The sequence below is a fragment of the Marmota marmota genome, unplaced genomic scaffold (genome assembly GCF_001458135.2).
Source record: "Marmota marmota marmota unplaced genomic scaffold, marMar, whole genome shotgun sequence".
NCBI lineage: Eukaryota > Metazoa > Chordata > Mammalia > Rodentia > Sciuridae > Marmota > Marmota marmota.
The window spans coordinates 55,374,058-55,384,831 of record NW_026000174.1 but is presented as its reverse complement, the minus strand read 5'-3'; the positions used below and the strand labels follow the sequence as shown (position 1 = coordinate 55,384,831).

At 51.0% G+C, this 10,774-nt stretch overlaps 1 protein-coding gene across 9 annotated transcripts in view; it reads left to right on the top strand.

Annotated features, from left to right (window-relative positions):
- Positions 1–9,753, top strand: part of Arhgap1 (Rho GTPase activating protein 1) — a 19,667-nt gene extending 9,914 nt beyond the window's left edge. For 6 of the 9 annotated variants that reach the window (XM_015477865.2, XM_015477861.2, XM_015477867.2 and 3 more), the window contains 10 exons: positions 1,034–1,121; positions 5,033–5,164; positions 5,825–5,911; positions 6,069–6,167; positions 6,477–6,584; positions 6,657–6,733; positions 6,933–7,010; positions 7,462–7,590; positions 7,794–7,897; positions 8,024–9,753. In XM_015477865.2, coding sequence (XP_015333351.1) covers positions 1,034–1,121; positions 5,033–5,164; positions 5,825–5,911; positions 6,069–6,167; positions 6,477–6,584; positions 6,657–6,733; positions 6,933–7,010; positions 7,462–7,590; positions 7,794–7,897; positions 8,024–8,212 — 1,091 coding nt within the window. In that variant the 3' untranslated portion in view covers positions 8,213–9,753. The remainder of the gene's footprint in view (positions 1–1,033; positions 1,122–5,032; positions 5,165–5,824; positions 5,912–6,068; positions 6,168–6,476; positions 6,585–6,656; positions 6,734–6,932; positions 7,011–7,461; positions 7,591–7,793; positions 7,898–8,023) is intronic. The other 3 variants (XM_015477870.2, XM_015477869.2, XR_001502616.2) reach the window with 2 other exon arrangements.
- The last annotated feature ends 1,021 nt before the right edge of the window (positions 9,754–10,774 follow it).

Below are 10,774 nucleotides of genomic sequence, written 5' to 3'. Positions count from 1 at the left end.
AAAAAAAAAAAAAAAAAAAAAAAAAATGTCCTGGGGATGTGGCTCAGTTGCTAAGCACCCCTGGATTCAATTCCCAGTATCAAAAAATTAAAAAAAAAAGCCTAACACAGTTTTTTTTAAAGTGTCTTTCATTTTAAAGTGTACAGTTGGTGGTGTTTAGTATATGGACAGTGTGTGCAGCTGATTCCAGAACATTTTCATCTCCTGTGCCCGTACCAACCCTGTGCCTGTTAAGCAGTCCCTCTTCTCCCGGCACCTCAAAACGACTAATTTGCTTTCTGTCTCTAGGGAATCACCTGATAAATAAAATCATACAGTAGGTGCCTGTTTGAATCTGGCTGCTTTCACTTAGTGTGTTTTCAGGGTTCATTCATATTAGCACATATCAGAACCGTTTTTTGTTTTTTTTTAATGGCCAAACAGTGTTCCGTTGCACGGATATACTACATTTTCTCTACCCACTCACCCACTGGGGGGCATTTGGGTTGTTTCTACCAGGCATTACTTTTTTTTCTAATTTTTTTTTTTTTTTTTTAGTTGCAGTTGGACACCATACCTTTATTTTACTTATTTATTTTTATGTGGTGCTGAGGATCGAACCCAAGGTCTCACATGTGCTAGGCAAGCGTTCTACCTCTGAGCCACAACCCCAGCCCATATCAGGCATTATTTTTTAAAAAAGTGATGTTGGTTTTTGTACCCTGGCTCACTGGCCTGAAAGCAACCAGTCCCTCTTTCTTAAGTGGCATGCTCTTGAGTGCAAGCACTGCCTGAAGGAAGTGTCCATGGGCTGCTCAGGCCTGTTACTCACTGACACAGGTCTCCAGACTGGCACCTCTGTGTTCCTCACCCCCATTCTTTTTTTTTTTTTTAACCTTTATTATTTATTTATTTATTTTTATGTAGTGCTCAGGATTGAACCCAGTGCCTAAGACGTGCCAGGCGAGTGCTCCACCATTGAGCCACACCCCGTCCCCTCCCCCATTCTTTTGGTTCATTCAATCCACTGGGCTCCATCTTTCTTCATACCTAGGAGATGACAAGTATGGGAGGAAGATCATTGTGTTTAGTGCCTGTCGGATGCCCCCTAGCCACCAGTTGGACCACAGCAAGCTCCTGGGGTGAGTACCTATGGAGAAGGGGCGTGGGACTTTTGCCCAGACCCCAGGTAGCCCATAGCCATTTTCCTTACTGTCCTTCCCTGCTAGAGGATCAGGCCACCTCCCTTAATGCCTCACTTCCTCCCATGAGGAGCTGTTTTATATTTGTGGGAGACTAAGATTTAGACCTAGTTTCTAGTCACAGAAACTGTGACCTTGGCAAGTGTCTTTGAGTCTCATTTTCTCACTCTCCAGGGGGACAGTCATCCAGTCCTCCTTCCTTATGGGGTGAGATACTGCACGTGAAAATGTGTCAAGAAATAAAATACCATCCAAATTATCATATGGTGTATTATGTGGTCGTGATAGTTGGTCATCTATATTCATAATTAGTGTGATATTATTTTGTGCCAAATTTGGTGCCTGTGCTTTCTGTACCTATGTGGGTTCTTTTAGCCAGATACATGTAACAGAGACATCTCTGAATTCAAGTTCATAGGCTAGTTGAAGGTGACATGTGGCAGATCCTGTTCTGATAACCATTCACTCTCCAACCAGCACTGGGCACACGTTGGGGACCAGCACAGTCAGGGTGTGTGGGCATCCAAGCAGAGCAGTACCTGACCTCCTTCCGCCTTTTCTCTGTGCAGAGCGACCATCTTGTACTTCTTTCCTGGCCAGTTTAAAGCACTCCCTAAATGTAACATTTCTGTACTGCCCATAGCAGTTAGAGCTCATTGAGGTCCCGGGTGGTTGTGTGTGGGGATGGAATGGGCTGGGCTTGGGGACAAGGCCAGAGTGCCACAGCGGAAGGGCAACGGCCTGAGTTTGGAGTCTCACTTAGGCCCTGGCAGGGCTGGAGGCCGGATCCCTCCAGTGTCTGTGAATTCTTTCTCTCTGGCCTTCTGACTTCCTCCCGCTGTTCCTCAGGGGAGGCAGGCAGAATCTTGTCCGGGCCTACCACGTGGTCAGCCAGGAATAGCCAAGGAGCTCAGCCTGAGGGTAGCTGAGTCACCTGCCCTCCCCTCTAGCTTTTTCACCATCTCTGGTGTACCAGGTGATAGACTACTGGCCGATAATCATCCACGTGGGAGGAAGTCAGAGGATGGGGATGGAAAAGACTCAGTCCTCTGGAGACAGCTTGTTGAGGGAGGTGCACCCGCTCTGGGTCTTCCTTCAGGTTCAAGAACCCCTCCATCAACCCCTGCTCTGGGCCCTCCATCCTTCCCGGGCAGGCAGGCGCACGCGTGCATGCGTACACACACTCACACACAGCCTGGTCACAGTGCTGAGGGCAGAGGCTCTTTGACCGTGGATCAGGCTGTCCTGTTTTCAGTCAGATTACCTCAGACTTGGCTTTTCCCAGCTCCCCAGCCAGCTCTGCGGGTTGAAATGGAAAATGCCTGAAACTTAGAGTCAGAAGGCCAGTTAAACTTCAGTTGGCTCTTAGTAGCTATGTGCTTTGGGACAAGTTTCTTCCAAGCCCTATAAAAATGAGAATTATGGGGTTATAGCTCAGTGGTACAGCAGTTGCCTAGCATGTGCAGGGCCCTGGGCTCCATCCCCGGTAAGAACAAAACAAAACAAAACAAAAAAAAGAATGTGCCCACCTTACAGGGTTGTGTGAGCAGTGGGTAGGATAATAGACATGAAATGTCATTGTGTATGTTTGCATAGTGTTACTATTTTGAGAGGCTGGGAAAATGTAAGTAGATATAAAGAAAAAAAAGATAACTATGAAAAAATAAATATTCCCATAAACCTACCACCCAAAGAGAAAACCATGGTTAATATTTTATGATTCACTTCCTACTTTTTTTCTATAACATGAGGAACCCTTCCGTTAGTTTTGTACCTTACATGATGTTTTTCTCTTCTGGGCACTAAGCATTCCTCAAAGGTATCCTTCTAAAAACACTTATTGACATTTAACATGCATACAGAAAAGAGAACAGATTGTAAAATGTGCTACCTGAATTTTTGTTGTCGTTACAGGATCTCAATGTGTTGCTCAGGCTGCCCTCAGACTCCTGGGCTCAAATGATCCTCCTGCCCCAGCCTCTCAAGTAGCACAGGCAGATGCCACCATACCTGACTTTTAGAAACTGAACACACCCATGTCACCCACACCCCAGAGACCTTTTGTCCCTTCGTCTCCACCTCAAACAGTAACCTCTGTTCTGACATTCTGACTTCACAGATTAGTGCTTTCTGAAGAAACATCCTGTGAGATATTCTATTTGTAGAAGTCACATGATTTCTTTAACCAATTCCCTAATGTTGGACGGCTGGCTATTTTTGTTGTTTTCTTTTTTCCCCCCATTATAAAAGTCTGGGATGAAAGCCTCCTACAAAAAAGTTTCTGTTCAACTCGGAACAGAAACACATTTATCCTTAAATCCTGGACATACTTTTACAGGTTCAAAGAGTTTGAACATTTTATAGCTTCTGATAAACATCATTTCGTTATTTATCCAAAAGGTAATGACATCTCGGCAGATGAGAATGTGCATTTTCACTGCAGTCTCTGCTATTTTCATAGTGGCAAATGCCGTCCTTTTACATGACAGCTCTTTGTAAACTGCAGTGTGCTCATTGTGGGTAAAGGGTGAATTATTGCGTAGTTAATGATTGGAATCAGTAATAATCCAGCATTAGCCGCATTTCATGCTTGCCTGTGCTGCTTCAGGCCAGCGCCAGGAACAGTATTTAGGTTGCCCTCTCCGGGTCGACCATGTCCTGTCTGGCACTTGGTCAAATCCTTGGGCACTTCCCCAGGCATTTTCCCTCCTCTCCGCCTCTTTGATGTTGTTAGCACTGGGCCTGCCCAGTCTGGAGTGGTTGGCCTTGGGGCTGGTTGGCCAGCCAGCAAGAGGACTTTATACTGGACTTCCCTCCCTTTCTTGAATTATTCCATCCTTTCTTTTCATTCCATTCGTTCTCTGCATGCTTAAGAGCACGTGTGTATGTGCGTGTGTTGGGGTGGTAGGTACTATGTTGTGAGCATAAGGAATCTGAAGCGTGGCTCTTTGGTCTAATAACAGCCTAATAACTGAAGCTGAGGATCTTCTGGCCATCTTGGTTGCCTCTCACAGGCACAGTGTTTTACAGCCTGTGCTGGAGGCGCTCACATGTGAAAGGCAATGCTGTCCCAAAGTCAAGAATGCAGGCTTTGGGCTGCGGCTGTAGCTCAGTGGCAGAGTGCTTGCCTTGCAATGTGTGAGGCACATGGTTTGATCCTCAGCCCCACATAAAAATGAAACAAATAAAATAAAGGCATGTTGTCCATCTATAACTACAAAAAATATAAATTAAAAAAAAAAAAGAATGCAGGCTTTGGAATTGCACATGTCACCTCCACAAGCTGTGTAACTTTGGATAAGCACTTGACCTCTCTGTTCCTTGCCTTCATTTGTAGATAGGGATAATATCAGTTCCCATTGTTATAAGGAAGGAATGAGATGATGTATGGAAAGTGTTTGGCGTACCCTAAAAGCTTACCTTGCTAAACAGAGGCTCTCTGAGGGAAATGTCATTCCCTTTTTCCTGCAGGTAGGCAAGACGTCCCAGCTTAGAGTCCAGGTTTTCTGACTTCTAGTCAGTGCTCAAATTGAGAGCTATTGGGCTGGGGATGTAGCTCAGTGGTAGAGCACTTGCCCAGCATGCACGAGGCCCTGTGTTCAATCCCAGCACCCAAGGAAAAGAAAATGAGTGCTGTTATCATTATTTTCCTGCTTGGCCCAGCCACCACCCTCTGCCTCCCCAACAGGAAGCTGGTGACTGATTATGCAGCCAGAATAGACAGACCTTGGCTGGGGGGTGTGGGGGGTGTGTGGTGCAAGCAGCAGACTCCCAGGACACCGGTTTCTGTCTTCACCTGGACTGGGCCACACTTGTACGCAGGTCATGTCTGAGCCATTTTTCCCTTGAAGGTACCTGAAGCACACACTGGACCAGTATGTGGAGAGCGATTACACGCTGCTGTACCTGCACCACGGGCTGACCAGTGACAACAAGCCCTCCCTCAGCTGGCTGCGGGACGCCTACCGAGAATTTGACCGAAAGTGGGTTAGGGAACCAGCAGCTCTGCAGGCTCTGGCTGCCCTCGAGCGGGCAGGAGCTTACGCTGTGCCAGGGGGAGGTGGAGCCCCGCCCTGGGTAAACAGAGTCTGAATCAGGAGGGCCACTGCTAAAATCCCAGTTCCTCTACTTCCTCATTCTGTGACCTTTCATGTTACTTAATCTCTCTGAGCCTCTTGTTTTGTAATCTGCAAAATGGGGCAACAATGACACTTATATCAAGTGCCTACCATGAGTAGTCAGATCAGAAACTGTCCATTAAGAACCCTATCTTGACTGGGGATGTAGCACAGTTGGTAGAGTGCTTGCCCTGCATGCACAAGGTCCTGGGTTCGAACCCAGCACCACACACACACACACAAAAAGAACCCTATCTGGCCAGGCGTGGTGGCGCATGCCTGTAATCCCAGTGATTTAGGAGACTGAGGCAGGAGGATTACAAATTCAAGGTCAACAACAGTTTAGCAAGGCCCTAAGCAATTTAGTGAGCCCCTGACTCAGAATAAGAAAAAAAAAAAATAATGTTTGGGGATGAGGCTCAGTGGATTAGCACCCCTGAGTTCAATCCCTGAAACCAAAAAATAAAGAAAGAAATAACCAAAGAACCCCTGTCCACTCCTGAGTTTCCCATTCTTCTCCCACAGATATAAGAAGAACATCAAGGCCCTGTACATTGTGCACCCAACCATGTTCATCAAAACCCTGCTCATCCTCTTCAAACCCCTCATTAGGTGAGCAGGTGGCCTCCACACGTGTCCTTTGCACCTCCAGCACGTCTCGGGGCCCAAGCACCTTCGGCAGACCGCTTGGGGCCAGACCTTTGTCTGAGCTGGGTGGGCAGAGCGGGGGTGGCACAGCCCCGACTCAGGCCCTTCCTTCCATTGGCAGCTTCAAGTTTGGGCGGAAAATTTTCTACGTGAATTACCTGAGCGAGCTGAGCGAGCATGTGAAGCTGGAGCAGTTGGGGATCCCTCGCCAAGTGCTCAAGTGAGATGGGGCGGGGGGCGGGGAGGACAAGCTGGCCCTGGGCAGGGAGCTGGAGAACCCAGGGTAATGAGAAGAAGCGAGTGTCGTGATTCGGGGACAGCAGACAGAGTCAGAGTAGAATCAAGCCCCATTTCTGTCACAGGGTGTGACAATCTCTTTAAATGTTTGCTTTGTCATGGGTAGCATGAAGTCGGGTTGTGAGGATTAAATAAAATAATCCATGTAAAACTGCGTGATAAAGGCCTGAGGAAGTTGGCTGTCGAGACTACAAAGCCAGAGGGCCTGATCCCTGTCCCATCTGCCCCCCAGGTATGACGACTTCCTCAAATCCACACAGAAGAGTCCTGCAACAGCCCCCAAGCCCATGCCACCGCGACCACCCCTCCCCAACCAGCAATTTGGGGTCACACTGCAGCAGTGAGTACCAGGGCTAAGGGCTGCTGGGGCCAGGCTGGGCTGCAGACCCTCTCAACACCCTTGTCCCCACAGCCTCCAGGAGAAGAACCCTGAGCAGGATCCCATCCCACTTGTGCTCAGAGAAACCGTTGCCTACCTGCAGGCCCATGGTAAGTGCCAGGGCCCTTGCCACCCAGTCATGGGGCCACCAACTTCCAAAGTCACCTACCCCCAGTTGCCCTTGGGAGGCTGCTGGGCAGGGCTGAGGTCCACCCCCACTGACTCTACCTGGAACCTGAGGACAGAGAGGGGGCTGTGAAGCTACCCGCTGCCCAGAGCTCTGAGACTCACCAGGCCCCACTGTCCTAGCTCTCACCACCGAGGGCATCTTCCGGAGGTCAGCCAACACCCAGGTCGTGCGGGAGGTGCAGCAGAAGTATAACATGGGTGAGTGGCCCTGGGATGTGCAGCCCCTGAGTCGGTGTGGACCCCGAGGGTGTGAGTGTGGGAGGACAGGGCACACATGTGACTTAGAAGAGTTCTCTGCTTTCTGCCACCCTGTAAACAAGGCTCCCAGAGTCTCTTCCTGTCAGAGGTTTATGTGGCATTTGGTATCACTACATAGGTCCCTCTGTGCCTGCCTGTTTCCAGGCCAGCTGTCAGACTCTGGGTCCCCTGGGCTCAGGCTTATTCAGAGGGGTGGGGGCTCACTCCCCCCACATGGTCTGAACCTGCATCCCCTTGTCACAGAGGAGGAAAGGAGGCAGGTGTAAGAGGTGGCTCCTGAGAGGAGGGGGCTTGTGTCCTGGCTGGGGCCTCAAAGGGGCCCACCTGGCCTCCACGTGGCTGCTGGCCTTGGGCTGGGCCACGTGATCTCCAGCCTGCCTCTCCCACCCAGGGCTGCCAGTGGATTTTGATCAGTACAATGAGCTGCACCTGCCAGCCGTCATCCTCAAGACCTTCCTTCGGGAGCTTCCAGAGCCCCTGCTAACCTTTGACCTCTACCCCCACGTTGTGGGTTTCCTCAGTGAGTTGCCCTCTTAGTCTGCACATCTTCTGCCTGGTCTGGGGTTAAACTGGGGGCAGGTGTGTTTGACTGTCTACCCACCACCTCAGCCAGCAGGCTTGTGGGCCTGGGCATCTCCCAGGAAGTCTGGTGGGCTCTCCTCATTGCCTTGTGTCAGGGCTTCCTGAGCCAGCCCGGCTTCCCCGTGACCCAATTTCTTATAGACATCGATGAGAGCCAGAGAGTGGAAGTGACACAGCAGGTCCTCCAGACGCTGCCTGAGGAGAACTACCAGGTGCTTCGATTCCTGACTGCCTTCCTGGTGCAGGTGAGACTCACCTCAGCCTCCACTGCTCACTTGGGGTACAGGGAGGGAGGAGGGGGAGCTGCACTGTGGCTGGAACCAGGAGGCAGGACTGTGGCTTCCTGATGCAGTCCCCGATTCCCTCCACAGATTTCTGCCCACTCTGACCAGAACAAGATGACCAACACTAACCTTGCTGTTGTCTTTGGCCCTAACCTGCTGTGGGCCAAGGATGCCGCCATCACCCTCAAGGCTATTAATCCCATCAACACTTTCACCAAGTTCCTCCTGGACCATCAAGGGGAGTTGTTCCCCAACCCTGATTGCAAGGGACCCTGAGCCCAGCTCCACCGTCCAAGCCCCTTCTCTGGTACCCCCAGTTTGGACTCCTCTTCCAGGCTTCAGCCTCACAGATCCTGGGGCTCCTGCCCAGGAAGGGGGTGAAAGCCCAGGAAATGGAAGCTGGAGCTAGCTAGCTGGGTGGCTGGTTCTCCCCTCTGTCTGGCCCTCCTCCTCACAGGCCTGGGGGCTGTTACCCTGGGACGTTTTTCTTCGCCTTATACTTCTCACTGCCTCTTGGGGTGCCTGGGTCCTGCCAGGCGCTCCAGAGCCCGGCTTGGCTCTTCCAGCTGGAGAAGGCCTGAGCCCTGTAACCCTTTCTGCCTCTGTTTCCTTGGCAACAGTGGATGACAAAATCACTGCCGGCTGGGCTGGTAGCTGGGGCTGGTTCTCCCTTCCTGATTGCTGGAGGAGGAGCAGCTGAGCCCATGGTTTGCCCTGGTGCCTCCCTGTCTGGGTGCAGTTGCTCTGCTTTTAGAAGTCCCACTGTACACTAGCTGGACACAGGCACCCTGCATCCACCCTCCCTCCACAGGCTCAGCCTTGGGTAATTCCACAGCTGAGGAATGACCAGGCCGGAGTCCGCTTCCGATTTCTGCCTCCTGGGTCCGCCTTCCCCAAGTGGTACTGCCCCAGGACGTCTTTACATGCCAGGAATGGCAGGTTGGATGACAGGACAGAGTCCTGACATCCATTTTAAATAGTGCCCCTCGCCCCCCGAGTCCTAGTGTCAGGGGGTATCAGTGACTCAGGCCTTGCCTGTGTCCCACATGCACAGATTCGAGGCCATAGGCTCTTGTGGACCTGTATATTGTGGAGTCATGTCCCTGCTCTGGCCAGAAGTGACTTGGTGCCTCAGAATATATGGTAGCTGCCTTGTCCACTGGAGACTCTTGGAGGGAGTCTGGTGGAGGCTCAGTGCCCACAGGAGGGGCAGAGATTTTACTAATAGTTGAGCCCCTGCCAGGTGGGATCTAGCAACCTTCTGAGGGAGTGTGGGGCCCTGGGGTCCTTTTGTCCTTCAGAAAACCTGGCCCCCAGCGATGGCTGGTATCCCTTATTCCACTTCTTCCTAATGAACCTGGGGACCTCATTCCTACAGCTTTGTCCCCCAGTGGCAGGGAATCTTTGCAGTGACCCTCCCCCACAGCCATGGCCAGGCAGGGCAGCATCTTCTGTAAGCCAGCGGCTGCGGGGCCAATCTCACTGCTCTGTCCCCAGGCCTCTGGCACATCAGACCCCGGGCGTGGACCTGCTGCTGGTTCTGTCAGCCCCTGTGTCTACAGCCTGGCCCAGGTTGGGCCCTCCTGCTTTCTGCCCTCCTTTGTATATCAAGCCTTGCTCACAGCCCCACTTACTGGGGAGCCTTTTGGATCTGTCTGGACATTCTTCATCCCCTGCCCCGCTGGGCTGTTCCTGGGGGGCACTTGTACTGTGAATCAAGTGTTCACATTCACACCTGATGACTTCTGTGGCACCAATCATGTATTTCACCGTTTGCACTTTTTATACTTCAATAAAAATGGAGATGAAAAACTGCCCACCTGGCTATTGGGGAAGTGAGGCCTGGAGGCAGAGTAAATGTGGTAGAAGGGGGGGACGGTCAGGTAGCCCCTTCCCAGCCCGCCTGCCCCCTTCTCCATCTGACTCGGGAGACCAGCTTTCTGACCATCTTCTGGGCTGGGAGGTATCTGTAGTCACCTTCCACTCCTGCACCTCGGCGTTCCAGCTGGTCTCCACGTGCTGCATCCTAAGCTCTTCTACTCCCATTTGGAAGGTGCCAGAAGCTTGAGGTGAACTTAGATTTATCTAAGGCAAGCAAGGCAGAAAACTAGAGGGGTTGTGGTGGACACTGGGATTAGCTTTGAAATCACACTAGGGTTTGAATTTTTATTCTAATCACTGACCAGCTCTAACTCATGAAAAAGAATTGATCTCACCTGAGATTATTTTCACCAGAAAATGGTTTCTGTGACGTGTGTGGTACTTAACAATGAGTGTAGTGACACTTCCAGCTTGATGTGGCAGCGGGAACTGAAACCCCCACTTCCTGACCTCCCTTTCTTTCCACCCCAGCCTCAGCCTGGGAAGCTGGGCTTCTCCACCTGCCACGTGGCCACAGAGGCTGTGGAAGACCTGGCACCATTTCCTCTTCTGAGCACATTTTGCCTTGCTTTACAGATTACGATGGTGAATGAGGGCTGGGGTGTGGCTCTGCGGTGGAAAATGTGCTCGAAAACGATGCAGATATTTATGTGTTCTGCGCCCCACCCCCCAAAGTACTGGGGATTGAACCCAGAGGCACTTTATCACTGAGCTACTTCCCCAGCCCTTTTTGTTGTGATGGGGTCTTGCTAAATTGCTGAAGCTAGGAATTTGTAATCCTACCCCAGCTGGAACTACAGGCCTGCACCACCACACCTGGTGCCAATCTTTAAAAAAGGTTTGTCACTGTGAAGGTAGGACGGAATTCTGCTCCAGGTGTTGCTGAGGGCTTGGCTGCTGCATCAGGAGGCTGTGGTGGCCCAGGTGGGCCTGCCTAATTCTTCTTTCTTGCTTGCT